The sequence below is a fragment of the Platalea leucorodia genome (genome assembly GCF_965183815.1).
Source record: "Platalea leucorodia genome assembly, chromosome: 3".
In the NCBI taxonomy this organism is placed as follows: Eukaryota; Metazoa; Chordata; class Aves; order Pelecaniformes; family Threskiornithidae; genus Platalea; species Platalea leucorodia.
This window is the reverse complement of record NC_138825.1, coordinates 110,613,774-110,640,043: the sequence shown is the minus strand read 5'-3', so window position 1 is coordinate 110,640,043 and position 26,270 is coordinate 110,613,774. Positions and strand designations below refer to the sequence as shown.

Sequence of the window (26,270 nt, the reverse complement as noted above, 5' to 3'; positions counted from 1 at the left end):
CCTTAAGATGTACTTCAAGTAAATAACGCATCTGAAACGATGTGGAACATGTGGTCTGTTCATAATCTTGGGAATTCATGTTAAATATTACTAGTTTTTCACTTAATTGCAGAAAGGAGATACTCCACTTCATATTGCCATTCGTGGAAGAAGCCGTAAACTCGCTGAATTACTCTTAAGAAATCCAAAAGATGGTAGATTGCTTTATAGACCCAACAAAACAGGAGAAACACCTTACAATATTGACTGTAGCCACCAGAAGAGTATTTTAACACAGATATTTGGAGCCAGTAAGTATAAGTGTGTTTTTTTTTGTTTTTTTTTCTTTTTTTTTAAATCACATATATATTGAGAATCCAGTTTATTCAATTCTGTATTGAGAAGTGGTAACTGTTTAGTTTTTTTAATGTTGCAATTAATGGGAGAGCTTTAAAAAAATCAGTTGGCAAAAACATTCATCATTCTAAAAGCCTGACAAAGGTCAAATGTAGCTTTTATTTTTGACTTTTGACATTGGATACTGTGCGACTTCTGTTGATCATTTTGTTTTTACTTAGATCTTGCTTGCGTAGGAATTATTGCTGTGATTTGGGATTTTGTTTGAGTCTTTTGTAGTAAGCTCTAATGGTTTTGATAATTATATAACATTTATGTGGATGATTTAAAATTCCTTTGAACAAGAATGTACCAATAATAACAGCTTTTATATGGGAGGAGTATATATACAAATATAGGTGACCATGTCATGATTTTATGTATGAAAATTGTCGTATTGAAGAGGTTTCTTAAAGCAAAGCTCTGTATCATATTATTCATATTACAGGACACTTGTCTCCCACGGAATCTGATGGTGACATGCTGGGTTACGATCTGTACAGCAGTGCTTTGGCTGATATTCTGAGTGAACCAACCATGCAGCCACCTATCTGTGTAGGCTTATATGCACAATGGGGAAGTGGAAAATCTTTCCTGCTCAAGAAACTGGAAGGTAAAAGTTGATGCTGCAGCCTTTTCTGTAGGTTCAAATCTATCTGTGAAAAGCAGCACATGGGAGTTACTAGTTTTGTGACAGCTGTTGGTCCATGTGATGTTGTATCCAGCCTCTGTTTCTGTAACGAAAAGATTTAAATTTTAGTGTGGTCAGTTCATCCATAGGTTGCTTTGTTCATTTATACAATGTTAAGAGAGTCTTTTAATTGTCAGTGTCTATTGTCCTGTGGGTTTCCTGCAGCAATGAATCTACCCTTTAGGTACTGCTGAAAGTATGACTGCTGGAATATGCCTTGTTGGGGGTGTTTGTGTGTCAAATCAGGTTCAGACCTGTTTTGCTACAGTATTTATTTATCGTGCCTCATATGTGTCATCTTTTTTTTTTTTTTTTTTATGTTTAAAAGCAAATTCCAGGCTATTAATGTGTTTTTTGCTGTAGTATATTTTCTCTGCGTCTAGTTTTCTTCCCCTTGCTTGTATTTGCTTTGAACTTTTTGAACTTTCTGAAATGACAGGGGAAGGCAAATGCAGTATGTGAAGAGAGTCAATATTTTTCACAGTGGAAATAGGCATCTAATTTACAGTTTTAGCTTTTTCTAACAAAGGATGTTTTTCTGAGATGTTTCAGTATAATTCAAACTACTTTTACCAGTCTTGATGTTTCTTCCTTTCTGTGATTTCTATGTTTTTAAAAGCTTCTATATTATAGGTCTATATAAGTCAAAATGGGGTCTCTGCTTTCATTTTGTTCACCTCATGCTCCATGTCATGAACAAAAAGCGGCGTGCATTTTTGACTGTGATGTTTATTGTTGATAAGCTCTTACCTTTTTAAGACTTTTTCAGTATTTTCTTCCTGTTGCTCATTCATCTTCTTATTCTGGATTGTGTATTTAATATTTCTTATTCAATAGATCCTAAATAAGTTTGTGCAGGAATTCCTGTTTTAGTAAATATGAATCAACAAACAGAAATAAATACTGAAGCCTTTACATTGTACTGTTATGTCTGACTATTTGAGGAACGTGGTCCAGTTTTCAATGATGGAGGTTTTGGAGGTTGGGGTTTTTTTGATAGATATGGTGTCATATTTTTATTGGTGTCATAAAATATGTTTTAAACTTTTGAAGGAGGATGGGAAATGGCATGGCTTTTAATGTGCCTTTGAAAGTAGAAAATCTGCAGCAAACAGTGCAAGTAGTATGTATTTAAATGGTTTCATTTGTTGCATGGATGAAAACTTACGGTTTTGCACTAGTGTTTGAAGAAGAATTCAAGCATCATTGTTGGATGAGTAATAGGGAAAAGTTACTACAGTCTAGTGAAAAAGTGTTTCTTTTCAAAGGTGATCATTATAATACCTTTTTTGCTTTCTGTTCTAGAATGATTTAACACGTTAACTGGTCTTTGTCTTTTTGTTTTAGATGAAATGAAGACTTTTGCAGGACAGCAGATTGAACCTCTGTTTCAATTCTCCTGGCTTATTGTATTCCTCACACTTCTGCTGTGCGGAGGTTTGGGTTTATTGCTAGCTTTCACAGTGGATACAAAGCTTGGAATAGCGGTGTCACTCAGCTTGTTATCAGTTCTCTACATTTTCTTTAGTAAGTCTTATTTTATATGAAGTTTGTGAAGGTTTTAATCTATTTTTGGAATTCAGTATTGTTTTGTAGACATGCTTTGTGATTCAGAAAAAATACGAAATGTTTTTGTAGAAAATAGGACCCCTTCAGACCCTTTCCTTGTCTTTTGCCTGTAATTTGTGAGACCGCATTCTTGAAAACAAAGAAGCATTTCGTGTATTAACTTCATTGTGTCACTCTTCCCATTCTCGTTTTTAGCCATAACTGTTAAAAATTCATTTGACTCCTTTTAGGCAACTCCATGCCTTATCTATTTAAACTTCATGGTTCTTTCAGTTGTGAATGTTGACTAAAACATAACCATAACATCTTTTTAAATTTTTAATATTTTAGCTGTAATTTACTTTGGTGGCCGAAGGGAAGGTGAGAGCTGGAACTGGGCCTGGGTATTAAGTGCAAGGTTGGCAAGACATATTGGATATTTAGAGTTGCTTCTCAAACTCATGTTTGTGAACCCACCAGAATTGCCAGAGCAAACCACTAAAGCCTTACCTGTCAGGTTGGTTATTTCATTTATTTGCTTTTGAATGAATAATTGAGGTTCGCTCTGATACTTTTCGAACTATGCATATTAATGTGCCTGTTTATCTTCCTGTGAAAAGCTGTTGAGATTCCTGTTTGAAAAACAGTAGCCCTAGAATATCATGTAGTTAAATTTTTCAGTGTAAAGAAAATAGTGGTGTTTTCAAGAAAAATTCTGTGCCAAAGTCTGTGAAAGTTACTCCTTTTTAGTGTTAGGGCTTTTGACTATCATACTACTAAAAATTTGTAACAGACAAAATAAGAATTTAGTTTTCTGGTGTAGCTTACTGTGTATTACATTTAATGCTTGTTTCACTGATTACTTCTATTAAGGTCTTGCCCTTTTTTCCCTTTGCCCTTTTTTCCCTTTTCTTTCCTGTAAGTAGAACATCAGACTGCTCAAAGCTTCCAGTTCACCTGAAAGCAAGGAAATTTATGCTATATGTTTTATAGTTTTGTTTACTCCTATTGTTTAGAAACTTGTATTTTAGCCTCATGGTGCTTTTATGTGATCTTGTTCTTCTGTATTTTTTTTAATCCTCCATAAATATTTGAAAATAGCTCAGAATGCAATTTTAAAAATACTTGTCGATATTATGTTTTGGCATCATAAAGATATCTTTGTATTTTTACTGCTGTCTGAGGTGCCATTAGTGATGTGATTGTTTTTCTCTCTTTAAAATATCAAGTTTTAGAATAGGAAGTGGAGCAAAGAAGAGGTTGAAAACAGGAGAAGGAATAAAGAAATAAATACTTAAATTCCATGTAGAGTTTAAAAAAAAAAAAAAAATTAAGTACTTCAGTATTTTACTTTTTGTGCCACTTGAAAAAACTTTTAGCTGCAGAGATGCAGGAAGATTTTTGGTTTGGTTGCCAGAAAATAGTTCAAGCTTTCTAAAGTATACAAAATACATGTTTTTTCTCTTTCAGATTTTTGTTTACAGACTACAATAGACTGTCCAGTGTAGGCGGAGAAACTTCATTGGCTGAGATGATTGCTACCCTCTCTGATGCATGTGAAAGGGAATTTGGTTTCTTAGCAACAAGGCTATTTCGAGTTTTCAAGACAGAAGATACACAAGGTTTTTATTACCTGAATGACATTTCCGATTATTCCATTTCAACGCACTGTTATCAGGGGTTCTGTTTTTCACATTATAAGCTCTTTTTAGAAACTGTTGTAGCCATGCAGAAATTCATACAGAAGGGGAAACTCTTTTGTACTGTTTTGGAGACAAAAATGCCCTGTTTTCTTTGCTCATCTTGATTTTATTAGTATCATAAAGGAACACCTTCTGTGAAGTATAGTCTTCAGAAGTGTCAGTGGAAATGTATGTTTATATTACATCCTTTTAGATGCAGCATGGTATTTTTCTGTAGCAATTAAGTTCTCGTGTCTGAGTCAGATAAATGGAAAAGTATACTTTTGTGTATTGCTAAGAGAAGTTTCTGTTTAGTTTATTAGATTTTAATTCAGAGCTTTTATGAGTGACCACTACTTATTCTTGGAAATAACAAATGTATAGAGCATGTTGGTCCAAAGCCCTGAATTGCTGTGATCAGTGTTGGTGAGATGGGATGAAATATTCCTACTTGATCCAAATGGAACAAACTTTTTTCTTCTGTCCCATCTCTAGATTTCTGAAAAAAATATGCAGAACAGAGTATGATATTGTGAAGAAAGGGAGTTCTTGAGAGTAACTTTCAATTCATAGAGGACTTAATTCTACTTTGAATTCAGTTTCAGTCAGTTACTTCTAATTTCATTTTGACCTTGACCACAAATAGAGGAATCTGATGCTGTCTCCTCACAAAGTGAAATGTTTAAACTCTCCTGTCTTGCAGAGGGTGGGAAAAAAACATGCTATGTGCTGAACACAACTAACTCTTCATTGTTTTTTCTCAAATTCACTGAATGTTCTTTATGAAAGTGATATGTGGAGTTTTTCACAATTATTTCCATGTTAGACATTCCGCAGTTCTTCTCCTTAACCTCAATGAAACAGCTTTCATGATGCTGCAATTTCTTCTGAAATTGACTTGAGAATGGCAGTGTAGCGCTGGCTTCTTGTGATTATTTGCAGTAATCATCTTTTCCCTTTCATTTGTAATCTTAAACTTCTCTTGTATTCCTTGGCTCTGTTGCCTTCCTGTACTCTTCCTAATTATCTAATTGATTTTTTTTTTTTTAAATCTATTTGATGATCTTGGACATCTCCTTGTCTCCAGATGTTTGTCGACCTAGGGTTATAGGTTTCTTGTCTCTAGATGTTCATAGAAATTCCATATGGGTTTCTTTTTAATCTCCTTTAATTCTTTAATTTTTGTTACGTCTGTAAACTTGCAGACAAGCCTATTCAGTTGCCGCTTCATTGTTGATGATTCCGAAGTCTCTCTCTTAGAATCCAGTTCTTTCTTTCTAGCTAGATGAGGCTTTCATCCCTACTTCAAAATGTCTAGAACTGAATGTGATTATAACTGAGCTGTTATTCTTCTCTTCTTTCCCCTCACTCCTGTCATTATGCATTTCTGTTGCTTCGTTCTGCATCACAATCCTATCTGTTTCATATGCCAGTAACGTGAAAGACCTTTCCAACTCATACCCCAGTCTAGAATATACATGGGCCGTGTATTGGATATTCTTTCCACATAGTATATTTAAAATTTGATTTTTTTGTTCCAGTTCAAATATTGATTCTTAGCTGTCATCCTTTTGCATCAGATTATTGCTATGTTCTGTTCTTTGTTATCAACAAATGTGTACAGAAGATGTGAATCTTCTAGATGTGTACACCACTAGATGTGTACAGATCCTAAAGGCAGAGGCTGCTTCTTTGGGAAAAAGCTATTTCTTTGGGAAAAAGCTATTTCTTTGGGAAAAAGCTATTTCTTTGGGAAAAAGCTATTTCTTTGATCATTGCTTTAGCTGTGCTAACCTCCAACTGCAATATTTCTTTGTCTCTTCCTTATTGATCCAATTGAAGTCAGGAGGTCTGTATTCTCTTCTGAGGCCCTTGTGATCTGTCCAAACCTTACGTACTGCAGTCCTCCCTTGTTTGTGTATGTTTTAGCGTGCAAGAAAGGATAGTCTCAGGTTGTAGCTTGCAATTTTGGTTTAGTTCTCCAACGGCACCATTACTATTAGGTTATGTAAGTATCATGTTTCTATTTAAAACTGAGTAGTTACCCTACTGTTCTCCTAGGATTTACTTGCATAAATACACTTTACTAAGAGGTATCACAAAAGGGATGATACCACTGATATGAAATCTATTTAATAAAAATCATTTCCATCCAGTGTGGATTTCTTGAAACAATGGAAATAAACTGAAGATTAAAGGAATATCTCCGCTTCATAATTTTCAAGAATTTTGGCAAATTTATACGTTTTTTTTCATGTTTACCATCATGTCATGGATGGTAACACTGCAGTAACTTTTTATGCAAGTTAGTGTTTTATGAGAAGTATGCAAGTTAATTGGTTTTGTACTCGCTTGTAATTACATTTTACATTCATTGTAACAGCAAATACTTATTTCCTAGGTAAAAAGAAATGGAAGAAAACCTGCTGTCTCCCATCCTTTGTGATTTTCTTGTTCATATTGTCTTGCGTTGTTTCTGCGATTGCCCTTCTGGCGATTTTTAATGTGGAACGAGCCAACATGACAGTGAATGTTATTCTTATATCAGTTACGTGTGTTGTTGGTTTGGCCTTTATCTTGAATTGTCGCACCTGGTGGCAAGTGATGGATTCAGTTTTGAATTCTCAAAGAAAACGTCTTCACAATGCTGCCTCCAAGCTTCACAAGTTGAAAAGCGAGGGGTTCATGAAGGTAAGCATTTATATGAATTGGCCATTAAAAGAATTGAAACAAAACCCCAAACCTGTAGCCGCCTTAAGACAGGGTGCCATTTATTTAATCAGGCCAAGTCTTGCAACGTTAGAATGAGCCTTGATGAGTTTTTACTGAGGGGAACACTTCCATTCCGGTGGTAATTATGCTTAGTGTACGAGATCTGTCTGCTCAACCAGGAATGTTAAATTTGGATTAAGTTTTCAGTTTCTAATTTTATTTTTGCTGGGAGGAAGGTACTAGGAGAAAATTGTTCTAAATGATCAGTGCTTAGTAAAAGCTTACTTTAGACCATAAGATTAGAAAGAATAACTTTTAAAATACTGTAAGCATGAAAAAACAAGCCTAACTTCGGCTGTCTGCAAGACCTCTTTGCTAAGAAAGGAATGGTAGCACTGAAAGAACATTCCAAAACAGTTCACATATTTAATGAAAAACGATAGAAAATACTATTGTTTTGCTGGGTTGTATCTAAACTGATAAAAAATGTACCCATCAGGCTGTCACTGAATATCTTATGCGCTCCTATTTGAAAATAAACTTTAGCATCATGATGGTTACCTCTGAAGATTACAGCTAATACATTGTATATCAATATGCTGCACAAATATTTTTGTAGCACAGAAGACCTTAGGTGTGTCTTGCTACTGTGTTTCCTGACAATTGTTTTTTGAGTGGTATTTATCTGGCATAACTTCAGCCATTTAGGAGTTTGGTTCACCCTTTTACAATCAAAGGAGAGAAGTGGGTATTTCCAGAGATTTACTCGTATGACTTACGTCATCTTAATGTGCACATTCAAGATGAGTCTAGCGGTGAATAGATCAGATTTTAATGTCTACCTGTTAGTTGCTGAAATGAGGGCAGGTGAGTTCCACCTTTGTTTCTGTATTAAATGTAATTGTTAAATGTGTAACTTAATGTTGAAAAACTAAAATCTTCAGATTGCGTATCCTGAAGAGGAATGACTGAGCATTAGAATAATAGTGTAATTGGCTTGGCTGGAAGGCAGATAGAAAATTTTAGCTTGCATTTTATGCCAAGCAATTTTTGAGGGTTATCTGAAGCTACAAATATGCTTTTGTTTACTCTTGAAATACTGATTTACAGTGCATAAATATTAATTTCTTTTTAAATAACATTCTAATGGCATTTAAATTTAAATAGGGATAGTTTGTTAAAGTGGAATATGCGGTTCTGCTGTACGTTTTTGTGCAAACAGGAAATTAAACTTTTGGAAGTGACAGTTTAGGACTTGCACTTTGGGTATTTAGAACTGTTTATTTTTGTAATCTTATTGAAGTGTTTTTGGGACAAGTAGCAATCTGCAAAAGGAATTATATGCATTTTTGTGAGTTTTTAGGTATTATAGAAATGTCTTTTCCTTCTTTGCTTTTCATTTTTGTAGGTTTTGAAATGTGAAGTGGAACTGATGGCCAAAATGGCAAAAACCATTGACAGCTTCACTCAGAACCAGACAAGGCTTGTTGTAATTATTGATGGATTGGATGCTTGTGAGCAGGACAAAGTTTTACAGATGCTTGATACTGTGAGTTGGATCAGTTTGTAAAGATGATCTCTGGATCATCTGGATGATCTCTTCCATAGATAATCTCAGATGCATACAGTTGTTGTGTATTTTCTGTAGAAAGAAGGCATGTATACAGAGTCTGTGTGTTGTAGTCTTTTAATGTTTGTGTACATTGGTATAACTGTAATACTAAGAGCAATGGGTTTTAAAAGTTGAAAATTAAATCCCAGTAGGACTGTACATGTTAATACTTGTGAAAAGTTTTTAAATAATCAGATGTAAATAAAGTACCTTAGATGAAAAATACTTAAATGCTAAGTATTTGGCAGGGCTAGGACATTACTGCATGGTACCTTCTTGGTGATGACTTCCACTCTAACTACTACTGCTGATTTGTCAAGCATGCTTATTTCTAATTGTGGATAAGTTCCTAACGTTAGATATCTTGTACTGAAGAAACTGACATCTCTGGACATCTCTTGTCCTCTCAAGTTTATAACTTGAACAGAATGAATATAAAATGTTGAGTCAGATGTTCAAATGACCCACAGTTACTGTTAATTATTATTATTAACAAAGTGTACTGTCTGCTTTTTTACAGGTGCGAGTCTTGTTTTCAAAGGGCCCATTTATTGCCATTTTTGCAAGTGACCCACACATTATTATAAAGGCTATTAACCAGAATCTCAACAGTGTTCTACGTGATTCAAACATAAATGGACATGATTACATGCGAAACATAGTCCATTTGCCCGTTTTTCTGAATAGCCGCGGGCTTAGTAATGCAAAAAAACTGATGGTAGCTTCGACAACCAATGGGGATATTCCTTATACAGATAATGCAGGTAAGATTGTGCAGGAGAATGATATGAAAGTTACAAAACCCGTGTTCCAAAAATGTGGTTTTTGGAACAAACTGTTTAAATAATTGGCACATCATTAGTGTTATTTTATGCATCAGTCAAATGTATATGAATGGACAAAATGCCTGCCTTTTGTTTTCCTTTCCATAGGATTGCATGAAGAGGTTGACAGGAGAGTTTCTCAGAACAGTCTTGGAGACATGACCAAGCTTGGTAGCAAAACTGCTCTCAATAGGCGGGTGAGAAAAATTTTTAGACTGAATGGAGATAGTGGTAATACTTTTTTTATTTTCTATTATTTTCTTTTTTCTTTCACATTTTTAATGATGTCAACTTGGGAGACTTATCAAACCATTCTGATGAAATTAATATAAATGATCCATGTAGGAAAAGTACATTTCTTAAATCAGTAGGCTGATGCTCTGTCAAAGAGGAAAAAGTTGCTGTTGTAGTTTAACCCAGCAGGCAGCTAAACACCACACAGCTGTTTGCTCGTTCCCTCCTCCCCCAGTGGGATGGGGGCGAGAAGTGTGTGTGTGTGGGGAAGTAAGATTCATGGGTTGAGATAAAGACAGTTTAATAGGACAGAAAAGGAAGGGAAAATAATAATGATAAAAGAATATACAAAACAAGTGACGCACAATGCAATTGCTCACCACCTGCTGACCGATGCCCAGCCAGTTCCTGAGAAGCCGCCCCCCGGACAGCTTTCCCCTGGTTTATATACTAAGCGTGACATCATATGGTATGGAATATCCCTTTGGCCAGTTTGGGTCAGCTGTCCTGGCTGTGTCCCCTCCTAGCTTCTTGTGCACCTCCAACCTTCTCAGTCAGTAGAGCGCAAGACGCTGAAAAATCCTTGACTTAGCTGTTGCTGAGCGGTGCTTATACTAAAACATCAGTGTGTTATCAACATTATTCTCATCCTAAATCCAAAACACAGCACTATATTGGCTACTAAGAAGAAAATTAACTCTCTCCCAGCCGAAACCCGGACGTTGCTCACCGAAGTGTTCTTTTCCACAAATATTTAAATTCAGCTCTCTGTGAATGCTGAGATGATACAGCATACTGGTAGTAGCTATGATCTATCTGTGTATGTATATTTTGGATTTTGGTGTGTAAGCCCGGTGTCACTTGATCACAGGATGTTGCAACAAGGGTCAGTAATTGAGCAAATCAAGGAATTTAGAATATTATAGTACTAGACTTTTACTGCAACGTGTCCACCACATTTTCCTTCCTGCTTTCTGTTCTGTTTTCCCATCTTTACATAAAATCAGAAAGTGGTTGAATAAAAGGTAACTAGGAAGTAGTGAAAAGCAATGCAGAGTCTGAGGATTCTGAGGTTTTTGAGCTGCCATAGGTAGAGACTTCGGGAGTTTTGTAGCAGAGGAACCTGATGTTCGCTTTAATTTTAAAATGTAATTAGTAAATGGATGCCATTAACTTTTTGTAGAGACAGTAGGAAACGATGATGGTAATGCTGCAATTAGTAACCTTTTTACAAAATATCTCACTGTGTCACTATTTTGCCCTCTCAGAATTGGCATGGAAGTAAAATGTGTAACTCAGTTATTGGATTATATGGAAACCACGTTTAAGTGTTACATAACTAAATCAGAATTAAATTCTGGTAAATATTTGTATGGTATTTCATATCAACCTCACAGACACATATTCAGAAAGGTTCTAACTTTATAATCAAATAGAATTGAAGTATTTCAAATACTTCGTTTTTTTTATACTAATCAATAGTTTTTTATACTAATCAATATTCCTTGCTTTTTTGTATCATTATCAGGATACTTACCGAAGACGCCAGATGCAACGTACCATTACCCGCCAAATGTCTTTTGATTTGACCAAGCTGTTGGTTACAGAGGATTGGTTCAGCGATATCAGTCCTCAGACCATGAGAAGATTGCTAAATATTGTTTCAGTGACAGGTAGGTGTGGCATGTTTGTCTACAGTAAACAGTATTGTGTTTTGGTTGCTGGTAGTTACACTCAGACTTTTTAGTGTGTAAACTAAATTTAACAAGTCAGTCCATGTCTTGATTTTGAAAATCCTTCTGAAGCAAACTCTTCTAGGGTGCAAGCAAAGTTTATAGACTATTCTATGTAGAATTAGAAAAATTAAATCATATTTGTTTGTTGTTTCATTGACTTCTGTTGGGAGGCAAATGATTCTAGTCTATGTTTTCAGGAAGTTTTGTATTTTTTAATTTTAAAGTGGGATAATAAAATACATTTTCCAATTTTGTAATACTCTAATGTGAACAAAGCTCGTAGTGCTGGTATCTTAAAAGGTAATCTGTGAGGCAAAACCAGGTATGTATCCTTTACATTTTTGCTATGGATATTTGGGGTCCTTTTTCCCTAAATGGCTGTCTGGGCCTGATAAAAGCATTTTATGACCTGTTTTCTTTCAACAAAACACAATTAAGACATCAGTATCTTTGAGGTTTAAAAACTGGAAACAACTGGAAAAGGACTTACTGAAGTCTAATAAAACAGTTTCATGTAGTAAGTGAATAGGGAATGATTATTTACTGTCTTTTCTATTACAGACACTAAAAGGCATTGAATAGCCTTACAGCTAACTGGTTCAGAACAAACAAATTGAGTTACTTTTTACACTGTCTATAGTTAAGTGCATAACTCTGCAACAGTAGCATGTGGATGCAGGAAGCTTACATGGATTCAGAAACAATTAAATACCTGAAAAGGAAAATTCCTCAAGTGCTAATAGAAAGCAAGCAATGATCCACAAATCACCAGGGGCTGGAATAACAAAAGAGAATATTGTTTTTCCCCAGGTTCTGAAGCTTTTACATAAGCATTTGCTGTTGCACAGTATGAGGCTTCTGGGCAGCTTGGACCTTTACTCAGAATTGGCTTGACCTTTAACCAGAAAAAACTATCTTGGTTAAAAGCTTGAGCTTAATTTCAGCATCCTTAACTCATTTTTGCATTCATGTGAAAGCCAATACCAGTTTTTTCAAAAGGATCACATTTAAAGTTTTCTCTGTTCCAGGGTTTGTATTCTGAATGTTTATGGTTAGGGTGTGGACCCTTATAGAAAATGGCCATTATTCACCAGGTGCTAGTGAAATACTTTTTTACTATGAGGGTGATGAAGCACTGCAACAGGTTGCCCAGGAAGGTTGTGGAGTCTCCATCCTTGGGAGATATTCAGAAGCCCTCTGGACACGGTCCTGGGCAGCTGGCTCTACGTGGTCCTGCTTGAGCAGGACCAGATGACCTCCAGAGGACCCTTCAACCTCAACCATTCTGTGATTCTGTGAAACAAATAATATTAACAGTTTCTGGGACTAACTGGAAACTCTAAGGGATTCACAGATATGTCAAATGTTTTGTCTTTAATATTTAAAAATATTTTAGTACTATTTAGCATGCATATTTAGTATATTGTTAGGTTCGTTAGATAAGATACGGTGCAAACAGGAAGGTTAGTTCAGGAGAACTTCTTGATACTGGTAAGCAAGGTTATTGGCTCATAAAATAATGAGTAGCATAATGATTGAACAGACAAACAGTTGTTCTTTTACTTATGTCTGAGTTTAGGAAAGGACAACTAGTGCTTTTAAAATTCGAAATAGCTAGTTGGGAAAAAAGTTACATTTGCTATACAAATACTTCTGCTTTTGTTTTGTTTCTTTTCTGTATATCTAATCTTGCATGCAATTGTAGCTTTCCTGTTGACACATTAGATATCAGTGGTGTCTTTAAGAAGAAGCAGTGCACCTTTGAGCAAATTGACCCTAGTTACAGCTTCCTACATTACACTTTAAGGAGGATCTTGGAAGACGGCATTAATCCTGTTCTCTACAGCTCCTGTGCTGTAGAACTCTTCCCCTGAATAAAACGGATTACTTGTTTTTGTGCCACTTCAACTCTTTTAAGCTGAGTTCCTGGTTTTATGAGAAAGGATCTCACTAAATGATGAGTAGTACTACACAGTACAAATGGAGAACAAAGTGAATATTACTGCATTTTGAAGGAAAAGAGTTCTGCTCTTGGTTTTTTAGCTATTTCAACATTAATCAAATTATCACAAGCTCTGGGTTATGTTAATGAAAATAGAATCTGTAAAACTTCTGATTTCAATAAGCCTAATAAAATTTGATTGCTAGGAAGACTACAGTACGATTCTACCAGTAATACTAGCAATAAAAGATTATGTTAAATGACCTTTGTCATTTCTAGAAATATGACCTGTGTCTTTCTGCAATAACATCTAATGCTTAAGTAGAAAATTCTCTTAATTTTCTAATGAGAGCTGAATCATTTGAGAGAGAGAATTTTAGGAATAAAACTTTCACAGATACAGAAATATTGCAGTTGCCTGCAGGCATATGAAGGATGGGTTCAACAGATTCAACATTAAGTTCTGCATCAGGTGACTGTGTAGCCATATTGCTTACAGTGGGTGCAGTTCAGAAATCAGCCTGTCTCTATTGCACAGCACATAGCTGGAGCTAAGAAACCTGCTGCAACCATCTCAGGTCTCACTTAGGGTGTTTGCTCTACCAATAGATGCGTAGAGTAAGAATAGAGGCCAAAACAGAACTGATTCCTGCTGATCCATTTGGTTGCAGAAACCTGCTACAGCAGTATCAATGCTGCATCCACGGCCCAACTTAACATTGCATTTGGGAGAACTTATTTCCAGCATGTCACGAGTAGGTGGAACTGGTTCAGGTCTGGTACAGTGCTGAGGTGATCGTCTCAGAAGGAAGTATGATACAGGGACACAGCTGTACGTCTCTGAGCAGAGGTTCAGCTCTTTCAAACCATCCTGGGTAACACAGAGTGGTTGGCCGTCTCTGCAGTGCCATTCCCAGTGCCTCCGTAGTTTGGATTGTCCTAATTTACCTTCACTCAGGTTATGAAGAATTAAATGTAAATGCTGTTCTAAATTAAGTAAAATAACCCATGGCTTATTTTCTGTTCCATTAACTTAATGCTAGTGTAATTAATAGAAGAGTGTTGATATGTCATTTTCCCCATTTTCCTCTGCTTTTTCCCATTTTCAGTGATCATTCATATGTGACAACAGACCTAAAATTCTGAGCTAATCTTTTAAATAAATGTGCAGTCTCTTAGCACAGTCATTACAATTTGTAGCATGAAATGTCTGGTTTTGGCAAATTATAATGCAGATGTGAAAGTATAACAGTCACAAACTGTTAGCTGTAAAAACAAATAAACAAACCCCTGCAAGAACACTTTTAGTGTACTATAATCTGTGGTTATATATGATGATTTCATGAACAGCTTCATGAGCAGAGCCTTCAGGCTGTAAGTTATATGTTGTCACCAATATTAATAATGCAATTCTAGAAAACTTTGCTAAAACTTGATATGCATAAACTGTAGCATTAACTTTTTTTTTAAATTAACTTTATTTGCAATTCATACCTTGCCTTATTAATGTAAAACAGTCTTTTGTTTATAGCTTTGAATTTTACTTTATTGGCTGTTGAAGATGGCAGTTGTATGCTTAACCTGTTTTGACGATATTTCATATAGCAATGCACAAAAGATCTTTCACAGTATTAGCGTGAATTTTGTGTTTAGATTGAGAAATTAATGCTGTGTGAAATTCTCTGTTGAGTTTTTGTTAAAGTAACTTAAGATTCACCTGTAACAGGATGATAGTAATTAGTGTTTAACCTGGAGCTGAAGTTGACAGTTTTGGAGAGTCTCATGTTCTGACCAGTATTTGCAAGAATTTTTATTAGGTTGTCAGATGATATTTTTAGATGCAATTTTCAACTTACTGAACTAAAAATATAATACCACAGAAAGTTCACAGATCAGGTTAAAGGACTTATATACCTTTTTTTTTTCTCAAAGTAACAGCTATCTTTCAAAAGGGAAAAAAATCCCCTGTGTTTCTTCCCTCCTTCTCTGCTATATTAGGTCGTTTATTGAGAGCTAACCAGATCACGTTCAGTTGGGATAGACTGGCCAGTTGGATTAATCTCACAGAGCAGTGGCCATATAGAACATCGTGGCTCATACTGCATCTTGAAGAGACTGAAGGTGTTCCAGATCAGCTGACTTTAAAAACCATCTATGAGAGGTAGGTGTTATTCTGGTAATGGTATGCACTTTCAGTCGTTAAAAGTGATCATTATTAATGATTATTAGAATAACATGGCTTTCAAACAGCTACCAAGTTGTAATCTAAAATTCCCACAATCTTACTCTTTTCTGTTAACTTTTGGAAACTTTTAAATTACTTTCATTGCTGTTTAATGCACCATGTATGAATTTGTGCTTTGTGTTAAAAACACAGAATTATACTGGAATTCTTTCACAGATAGCTAGCTGTGCTTCTGTCTCTTAATGTAATTTTCATCTCTAGCTTGGCCAAGCTAGAAGTTGGTTTTTTTCCATAGTCAGAAATCTCAACTAAGCTTTGCAAAAACTACCTTTACTGATGAAGATCTCTGAAGGTTTGGTGCTTAGCAAGTGTGCTTGAGGCTATGGCAGTGCTTCGTGCTGCAGTTAAGGAATATAAAAGTGAAGCATGACTTTCTCCATTGCTGATACAAGTTGGTGTCCAACAGAGCTGTCTCGGCATTGCAACTGAGAGCAAATGGTCCCTGTGTTGCCAGTCAACATGCCTGTCCAGAACCTGGCTGCTTGTAAGAATGGACTTGTGGATTTGTGACAACTGACCTGATGACAGTGGGAGGAATGGAAGAGAAAGAATGTGACTGGGAGTTAGGCCTATAGGAAAAAAGCAGAGTCTGAGAATGAAAGCCAGTGAGAGGAAAGAAGGGTTTGACTTGTGTAAGAAGTAACTGAGAGCAGATGAAAAGAACAGCTGAGGTAAAGAGGGAAGATTGGGATTGATTGAACAAGTTGCCAGAGAAATCTAGAGACTTCGCAGCATCCAGGGAAAGAATGGAGAGGAGAATGAACTGGGAAAGAAAATTTTGGGAAGGTGCCCTGCACTAAGAGTTAAGAAATGGGAGAAGATGAACTGGATGAGAGTCTGGGATGGGCTGGAAATGGTCAAAGTGTTGAGAATGGAATTAGGATTGATTGGGAAGGATGACTGGAGTGGGTTGTATTAGCAAAGGAAAGTCAAAGCAGGGTTAAGATCTGAACACAGAGAACCCAGAAGGTGGAGGGACAAGGGTGGACTGGGCATGACGAGGCTGAGGATTGAAGGTAGACAAAGAGGGCAGGTAGTAGACTGGAGTGGTTTCAAGTTGGGGGGTTGTTGCTGAAATATCAAACTTCAGATGTAAACAAATGCGTGATTAGAAAACACTTTTCTCTAGAGAATGGATCCAGTTTCTGGGTTTTGCATTTTCTCTGTGAGTGTAAGATACCTGTGAAACCATAGATAAAGTAATGGGAACCCACCTCTCCATTGTGGGTTCACGCGGCTAGTGTCACAAATGTTTATGTGATCAGGTACGTACAGTAATTCAGAATCAAAAGGGATTCCCTCTCCCATCATGCTTTCCAGTGTTGTTGCTGTAGATATTTCTAACTTATCTTTATTTAGATTTGCTGTATGGCATGTTTCATAAGTTTATATTTTCAGTATTTATCCAGCGAACGCATTACAGTCTTTTGATTATTAGCGTCGACAGTAATAAACTGCTTTGGAGTGATCAAAGTCCAAAGCTATCTTCCAAGACATAACAGCGTTTGTTTTCTGATACAAATACAAAGGATTTATTAGAGACCTGAATTGTTCTCATAAATGGGTACTAGTAATTCCAGCATAAACTAATATTAAATCTGCAGTAAACCAATGTGAAGAGAAGGAAAGGACAGTCACAATTGAATGTGAATGACTTATTTGGGTTCTGGATTATTTGTTGTTAGTACAGACACTTGAACTGTTGCTATTCAGTGCCAGCTGGAGCGTGTCAGGGTTTATTAGTTCAGGTGTGGAGGAGATTCATGACTCCTGCTATGCTGTTTTGCCTCTTGCTATGCAGGTTGTGTTTGGAAGTAATATAGCCACTTGAATAGAGTGCCAATTCATGGTGGACAGTTATAAGCATATAAATAAATGTATAGTGTATAAAACTAAGATCTGTAATGTGAAGAACCAGTGAAGAACCCTGTACCATATATTGGAAAAGGGAGGGTGATGATCTTCTTTTAAGTAAAGCTGTTTGTATTCTACCTGCAAAACCAGGAAAACAAGGAAAAGGAAAAGAGGACCAACATTCAGGATTCTCTCTTTAGAAAAAAATACCAACAGGATTGTTTGATATGAAAATGATAAAGCTACAAGACTGAGTTTCTTTGACTACTTAACCATTAAAAAAAAAAGGTTCATAATAATAACATTGCCGCATGCTCAGGAAGAGAGTTGATGTCTCTCTCAGCCACTTCTGCTGAACCTGTGTAAGGAACTAAATATATAACTCTACTGATGTACTGACAAAGCTGAAATCTCATCTGTCTGGTGATTTGGGTGATCATCTTTACTGTGTGCTGAATATGAAAAGGTCGGTGAACTCTTCTCTGGGATTATCTAATTCTCTAAAAATTCTGTTTTATCCCAAATAATCCTTTCTGTGTCATTGTTATTCTTTTTATCTACAACTGTTTGAAGTCACTTGGCTTGAATATCTGTTTCTGTATCAGTTCAAAGTAGAGTATTTACTTTAGTTCCTCTTTTAAAACTTCAGTTTCTGTTTTCTAAGGTTTTCTAGTTTATAAAGCAGCTTTCCTGTTTGGAGTCTCATGAATAGGTACCAGATTTTGTTACTTTTATAGCTTCTTTTCCTATACTGAGTTTGTGTTAACTTCTTGCCTGCCTTTTATTCTGCAAGGATTTTTTCAAAAATATTTTGGTACTTTAGAACAGGAGCAAGAATATAATTTTCCTAGTATTGAATAGTTTGTGTCAAACTACTTTTTATTGTGGCAGTGCAAATTATTCTTTGGTTTTGCTGCATTTCTGAACTCTTGAAGTGTGTGGGGAGAGGGGTCTGCTTGGACATCTCCCTTGGATGAAAGGAGTCTTGTAGGTTCTGCGTTAAGTGTAGGAGTTCCACACTTGATCATGTTCTCCATATAAGGAGAATGCTTTGATATTATAGTTACTTTTCCAGCTTCTAAAATATCATGTGTTAAAAAGCTTGTGAATCCCCAGGATTCCGTTGCATTGAGAACTTTCCGTTGCCTTCCTCTTAGCTGCTGACTGTGCGGGGCAGAGGGTTAACACAACGGATTGATCTGTTACAGGTACCTTCAACTGAAGAGCTACAGTAGATAATTTGTGTGTACACTGAGGGTATGACAAGTGGTAATAAAACCTGTGTTGTTTTACTGCTGTATCTTTGGAGGCAGATTATGACCAGCTCTGTACTGTCCATACAGGTGATGCTGTAGAAGCGTGATTCGGTGCAAGTTGAACGTGGTACCCGTGTGTACGTGCGCTGTGCCGGCAGGTGGCACTAGCAGAATGACTCTGCCCAGCGTGGCCCTGGCAGCTTCTGCTCGCTTGTTTGTCTTTGCATATTCTGTGTTCATGTTTAACGGTAGTGGTCTTTTTCACTAGATGTTTTGGTTTTCAGTATTTCAAAGAATAAGCAATACTTTCACAACATGTAGTAAAATGAAAAGAATCAAGTCAAGCATTAAGAAATGAAAGAATAAAAATAGTCTGCAGTTAATTCCCCTCTGTGTATGCATTACGATATATAATTGATATGATCATATGCTATTTTGCCCCCATAAGGTTCCTGTCCTGTAATGTCCCGAATTTAATTTTGCAAACTGTATAGACAGGCTATGTGGTAAAGAGGAGGGCCATTTTCTCTCACATCTTGGTGCTGCCTGTTGTAGTTGAAAAGAATGCAATAGGAAAACTAAACTAAGACAACTGAAAGCTGCTCTAGAACTATTTGTCAGAGTTTGTGTGATGCTGGACTAGTCACCTCTATCATACCTTTCACTTGGACAGCATTTGTGCCTCTGTTGGGAGGTGGTATACAGCTTATGGTTCTGTAAGCTGGTATTAGTAGGTGCTGAGTGTTCAGAGTTATATCTGAAGCTAGTGGGAACTCTGCTTTCAGTAGGGGGAGTACTCTGAAAAAAACTGGACATCTCAGTTTGGTTACTAAATACCTATATCTCTGTGCTTCAATTTGTTATTAAAAACAAAAAAAACCCTAACTAATATGTTCTTATTGTGAAGGATTGTTGGGGAAAGTAAATTTGCCAGTGCTTTTCTGTAGATATTATGGTTAATATGGAAGACTGTATTGATGAATATGAAACCAGTTCTGTTGGGAGTAGTGTGTCTTTACTGTATCATACTATGCAGAGATGGGAAAACCTATTGGCAACATTTTCCCAGGGTCTTAAAAAACCAAGCCAAAATTAGGCTTCAATTTGTGGTACAGGCACATCTCTGTGAACAGTCTTTATGGATTGGAGTCACTTAGCCTTTTCTCTTAGAACCAGGTAGAGACGCTATGTTGTAATTCTTTTGTAGAGGGGATCAAGCCCATACTTTGTAATTGTGACAAATTTTGAAAGTAAAAAAATGCTGAGTCTGCATTGTTGGCTTCCAGTCCAGATTCTGGAGAAAAATGTCTTTACTCTTTTTACTTCCTTAAACTGACTTGCTCTGTCATCTCACTTTTATCCTCTCACTTCCAGCCTCTCTCTTTGCTGGTCTGGATCTTTGCTTGGTTTAGCTTTCCAGTTGGTATACTTATTAGTACCAGTATTTACTCCTTTGGGTTTGTGTGTTGCCTTTTCAAGTCATCTCTCATCATCAGGATTTTCATGTAGTCTCTCTCCTTGGCAAGTTAAGCTCCTAATCTGATTTCTTGTCTATTGTGTTCTCCTTCCGCTTTCATGTTTAGGTTGTTCTGTGGTCAAGCCCAAAATTGTCATTACCCACCTCTCTATCCTGGTCTACTTTAATTAATCATTTTATTTACAATTGTGACTTACAGTTAATATCCCTCTACATTTATGTTGTGCTGCATTCTTCTCCATGTTGCTGTAAAGAGTCTTCCTAATGTCAGTTTTGTGTAATGCCAAAATGGCTTGCAGAAGTTGCAGAAAGCAAATTTTTAAAGCCCTGAAATGGAATAAAATATGTGGGCTTTCTGTAAATGAAGTTGTAAGAGAATTAAGTTGTCAGATTAAAGCAAGTTTCTGGTGAATGTTTGCAACTGATAGTTCTCAGACTTGTAAATTAGCCAGCTATGGGAACGTGCTCTCTTGTGAATAATAAAGTAAACATCCATGACACCAGAATGAATGTCAGTGCCAGATCTAAATAAATGATACACTGGGAAAAGTCACTGTGGCTTTTGTAGAGAGAAGGTATGTTTCAAGAAACTGAATTCTCAACAGAGTCAATGAACATGTGAAGAAGGCAATATAATATTTTGAAATTTAAGAAATTTTAAGCACGATTTTGATCTAAGAACATTTAAATGTATTACAATTTAAGGTAATAACAGGCAAGATTGCCCCAGGAAAACAAGAGAAGGAAGTGAAAGATAGAAATAAGAGGTTTGTGAGAAACTTGCAGGTAGTTTCCAAAGGTAATACTTGCACTCTTGCACATTGACATAACTGTAAATGATCTGGAAGAGGGAGAAGATGCAAAATATAACCAGGACAGCTGTTTCACAGAGGGTTGTGGAAGTAGCTATGAGTAAATTGCAGATCAAAGTCATTGTGGATATAGGTATCATAACATATTGGGGAAAATAATCTCATCTATAGTCCTGCTAAGGTAGTAATGGCCTGTAAATCTGCATTGAGGAAAAAAATTCAAAAATCATTGCTGATTTCTCTGAAAAACTATATTCAATGCTCAGCAACAGTCAGAAGATGAAACAGTGTCTTTAGGAGTTATTATCAAAGCAGTGGAAAGAAGGAAGGTCTTGTATTATACAAATCTGTGATGTATCTAAATTCTAAACACCATGAGATTCCTAGTCATCATATTTCAAAAAGGTTGCACCAAAGTAGAAAAGATACTAAAAAGGATGAGGAGAGCCCTAGTCTCACCTCACATTTTGCTGTGAGTATCATCTCTGTCTGATTTCTCATGCAGTGAGGAGTCCGAGTTTTGCTTGAATTCTTTCTCCTCTCTTTTTTTGGATTCTCAAGTCTTCCTCGGTCTAAGACATTTGAGTCATTTATTTCTTTTCCCCCAAGGCCTTAGTTTTTCATTTCAGTTTGAGGCTCTGAGTTTTAGTCATCTTACTTAGTTTCTTGATATTTTCTATTGCTTAAGGCTGTAGATGGCAGTGATTTGATATTGCCACCTTGTTGATTAAAAATCATGCTATTAAAGTTGGTTGTATGGGAGGGAATGTCTTCTCAGTCCCTTTCCTCATTAAGTTTGCTCACTAAATGAGAGAATCTGCTGAACACATTTTATCTGTTTATGACCTTATCACAGCAGAAACCAGTCTGTAGTACTCTGTCTATTGGAAAATGTTCCTAGAAGTCACTGAAGTAATTTTGTAACCTTCTTGCCTGTAGGCCTTTGTCCTCCTGAAATCTGTTAGGGAGAGTTTCTGCATCTATGAGGTAACCAGGTCTCTTGTAGATATGGCAGGTTTACCAGCCTGTCACTTCTTGAAGCTGTTAGTAGCTGGACTGTCCTCACTGGTAAGGTCTGTTCCATGTGTTAAGGTTTACACAGTTGAAAGTAAAACTTCAGGCGTGTAGTTGCCCCTTGAGTTCAAGAACGCAATTCAGAAAATGACTGACTAAACTTGTAACACTTGAAGAACCATGGATGTCTGAATTTTTGCCACTGAAGTTACTGCAACATTTACAGTTCTGCTAGTGTGAATGCCCAGAATTGCTAATGCGAGGCTTAATTTGAGTCTCGTGGTGCTTGCCTTGCATCTAGAGCCCATTCAGGATCCTCGAGAGTCAGTAGTCCTTAAAAAAGCCTGGACAAATAAATGTGGTTTGAGCATGTTTGCAGCAGGAGGAAAAGATTAGGTTTAGCACAAAACACAGCAGCAAAGGCTACTTTAATTTGAAGATAGATGTGTTTAAATTAGTTATACCAAGTGCTGGGGCAGGCTGTGTGACAAGTTGCAGGAACCTTCTGGTCCTGGTGAGCATGATGAGTTCTCCAGGCAGGCACGGGCACTGTAGTAAAGTTCCAGTTGGCCTGTGAAACGAAAATGGCCGGGAACGCACTGCAGGCTACCAGAACAATTGCAGTGTGGTCCCTGCCAGGCGGGGAGGCCTGGGAGCACTGTCTCAGTGCTTGAAGATATTCACTGGGGAGAGGAGAGTGCTTGTCTCCAGAACTGAAATTACAATTTGTTTAATGATACTGAATTCGGGTATTCTCACAACCTTCTGTTTGAGCGCTTCCTACTGGCTGGTTTTGATGTTACTCTGCTTGTCGTGCTTGATGTCGTGAGGGACAGTCCTACCTGTCATTCTTTGCCCAGGCTTTACTCAAACTAGAGGATTAAGACAGGGCTTATCAATTCTTTGGGAGGGTATCAGCAAATAGTTGCTGGTCCCTGAATTTCTGTGATGTGACTATTCTTATATATTCATTCAAAATACTAGAACATGAGAGCCTGGCTCAGGAGAGAAGAAACTCTCATGAGCCATCTGTTCAGATTAGGATCTCCACCCTTACTTAATCTCCTTGAAAACATGCTTGTTGGGAAGCTGAAGGAAACTATGGAAATCAAGAATCTTAAATCTTTGATTTTGAAAAAAGATATATATCTTCTAACATGAGAAAATGGTTGTGCTTTCCTCAGAGTTGTAAGTAAATATTGTTTAAAACTTAGCAACATATAATTCATCCATCACTTGAGCTTAATTTAACCTCTGCAATTAAGTATCTCTGCACATATGTATGCATGCCTACCTATGGTGGATGTCAAATTGGATGGCAAAACAATGTGCCAAAGCAGAACACACCAAATGTAGAAGAATAACATAATAGCCTTCTTTTATTCAGGATTCTTTTTTTGTGTGGGGGACTAAAGGATCTAAGCCAGCCATAGCTTATTTATTACTTTTTTTAAATGCTTTTGCAACTCTTAGACCATTCTAAGGAATAACTGTGGAAGACATCTGCTCTGTCTCATTTATCAATAATGGAAAGTGTTGGTGTTTCTTTATTTCTTCAGTTCTAGATGTTGTCTTCCCAGTTTCAGCACTGTTGTATGATTTTTCTTGCTTTTTTCCCAGTCTCTTTACTGATGGTACCCCTTTTTGGAAGCAAACAGAGATAGTTACCTCTAGTAATGGTAACCAGAAAAATACTTAATTTCCGGTTACTAGACAACTCATCCTCTGTTTCTCTTTTTTTCCTTTTTTCTTCAGATTGAACTGGTAAAAACTAATTTAGTTATAAGTGGAACGGCAGTTGATTGCTGTAGGTTTGGAGTTCTGTAGCGTGGTCTCATTGGTGCGTGTTTTACTGATAAGTTCAGATCTTTTGTGTGATATGCCCATGTGAATCAAATTAGGAAATCACTTAGGTTAAAATATTTTTCTCTTTCACATACAGTTGAATGTTTTTACGTCATTGTTTACTACTTCAATTTAAGAAAGTGTATTTACAGCATACTAAAAATACCGCCAAGATATAAATGATATGAAATTATTTTATTGAAGGCATTGATTTCATAAAAAATCAGAAAATAGTATTCTGTAGCACTAGTAGTAAAATTTATTTTTCCTTATATAAAGGCTCATTTATTTTTATAGCAATTTGATGACACATCTGCTTGCTTTATTCAGCTGAAAAGAAAATGTTGGTTCTTGGTGTTTTGTAAAATTGCTTTGTTAAATTATTTTCGAAATCGTTCAACTTTTAACAAATGACATTTGATACTAACATTGGAAAGCAATTTCAGCTAATTAAGTAGATCCTTCTATAAACCATTGGAACATTAAGATGACAAACTGTTCATTCAGGATTATTTTAATTGGTACAATTATTGTAATTTTGTTGCAATTATGTGTTGAGCTAAAAGCTTTTGTCTAAATCATTTGAGGGGTTTTTGTTAATATACATAAGTAAGAAGAAAAGAAGTAAAATAAAAACTGAAGATAAGCATTATCTGTCTAGTTTTTCATTACAGTGCCTTAGACAAGTATCTATTAAATTATTCTTTTAAAAAAGTACGTTACATGTTTTCAGCACATCTCTAGCAATGTTAAAATTGAGCAAGATCACTTGAAATGTAACTTTTCTGGAAGGTTATTATGTTAATTCCAGTTTTGACACTGTTTAAATACTTTTTAATAAAAAGGGTGAAATTAACTTCTGAGGGATTTGTGAGTTGTATAAAAACTATTGATGTATTAATTTAAGAAGTGTAGCTTTTTAGTGATTATAGAAATTAAAAATGAAAAAGCTATGGAAGGTGCCACGTTCATCACTCTGGTTATAATGCTCTCTGCAATCATCTTTTGCCCAGGCCAGGTTTAAATAAATCACTTCCTTTAAGTAGACAATTTAATATTCTTGTAGACCTCACAGTGAGGCATTACTTCTAAATATTTAACCTGCTTTTTGTTTCTCAGTTTCCTTTTATTGCCTCCTACTTAAAACGCAGGGCACATAAAGTTATTATGCTTCTTACTGTGCTGATAATGTGGTCTCAATGTTAAAAGGCAGCAGACCAGTTGAGTAGTAGGTGGCTGTTGCCTAAACTGCCTACTAAGTAGACCTACATGAGGCAAGGTATAAAATAGAAGTAAAGAGAGTACCTACCAGAGGACATGACAAGTAAGAAAGATGGTTCAGCTGTTCAGTTCAGATGAAAAGGTAATAGGGAGAGAAAAAGGATTGGAGCAAAAGCTAATCAAAACAAGACAGAAGAGTGTTTTTAGCTTTTTTTAGTTACCTTTGTAATATATAGTAATAAGTCATATTTCTAAAATACTTCACAGATAATTTTAAATGTTTACAGTATAGTTAATGTGTATTAACGACATCTCTCAAAAATGCTCCTGTGCATATTTCAAATCCCTCCAAGCACCACTGATTGGTACTAGTTTAGGGTATCACTGATACCCTGTTGATACTAGATACTGATTGATATTAGTTTAGGGTAGAACACAGAAACCTTCGTTTTAGCAACACTGTAAACAATTTCAGGAAAGAAAACTTTTATTTTTAACCTGTGTAAGCCAATTCATGAGACTTCTGTGCTTTTTGGGGAATTGATAAAGTTGGGAAGTAAAATTGGAGATTGATGGCTTTTGTGCCTGCTGAACATTTTTGTCAAAAGTAGAATATTTATTCAAAACCTGAGAACATGGGAAAACATTGTGAGGTGAGATAATAAACTGGAAATGCATCCTTAGCTGCATACTGCTAGTGGCCCATATCCTGGCTCTTACCCCACAATAAATGTGATGTACTCTCTCTCTCAGGAAAAAAGAGGAGATAAAATTCTTACTTCATATTCAGAAAAGGCTCATGTCTCATAGTGCTGTAAAAGCCTGCCACTGAGCAATAGCATGGAATATCAGGATCTTTGGAAGCTGATGCTCTAGTATTCCTTGCAACAACTTGCTCATATGCCCATACAATAAATTTGCCTCTTTAGATCAACTCTGTCGTAAGAAGCTGCTTCAGAAGGGCAAGATAAGGAACAGATCAGGTAATCCAAATGCTGTATAAAGGAAGTAATATGTCTTTGGTCCTGGTTGACTTGAAATTTGGTTATTAACCTGTTAACACAGGTTGTACCTTTTTGCCTTGCATTTCTGGGTAGCATTTGCAACAGATCGATGGATTAGTCTTTGACTCTACTCTGAGAAGTGGAACTCGTGCTCCTGTGAGTGAAGTGTTTGCCATGGACTTTTGG

At 36.3% G+C, this 26,270-nt stretch overlaps 1 protein-coding gene across 3 annotated transcripts in view; it reads left to right on the top strand.

The window, feature by feature from the left end:
• The window catches only part of KIDINS220 (kinase D interacting substrate 220), an 80,726-nt gene that overhangs the window by 25,515 nt on the left and 28,941 nt on the right, over positions 1-26,270 (top strand). For all 3 annotated transcript variants that reach the window (XM_082305620.1, XM_082305619.1, XM_082305621.1), the window contains exons 12-22: positions 113-290; positions 824-988; positions 2,414-2,593; positions 2,966-3,131; positions 4,085-4,236; positions 6,698-6,987; positions 8,417-8,557; positions 9,141-9,384; positions 9,553-9,641; positions 11,207-11,351; positions 15,355-15,517. In XM_082305620.1, coding sequence (XP_082161746.1) covers positions 113-290; positions 824-988; positions 2,414-2,593; positions 2,966-3,131; positions 4,085-4,236; positions 6,698-6,987; positions 8,417-8,557; positions 9,141-9,384; positions 9,553-9,641; positions 11,207-11,351; positions 15,355-15,517 — 1,913 coding nt within the window. The remainder of the gene's footprint in view (positions 1-112; positions 291-823; positions 989-2,413; positions 2,594-2,965; positions 3,132-4,084; positions 4,237-6,697; positions 6,988-8,416; positions 8,558-9,140; positions 9,385-9,552; positions 9,642-11,206; positions 11,352-15,354; positions 15,518-26,270) is intronic.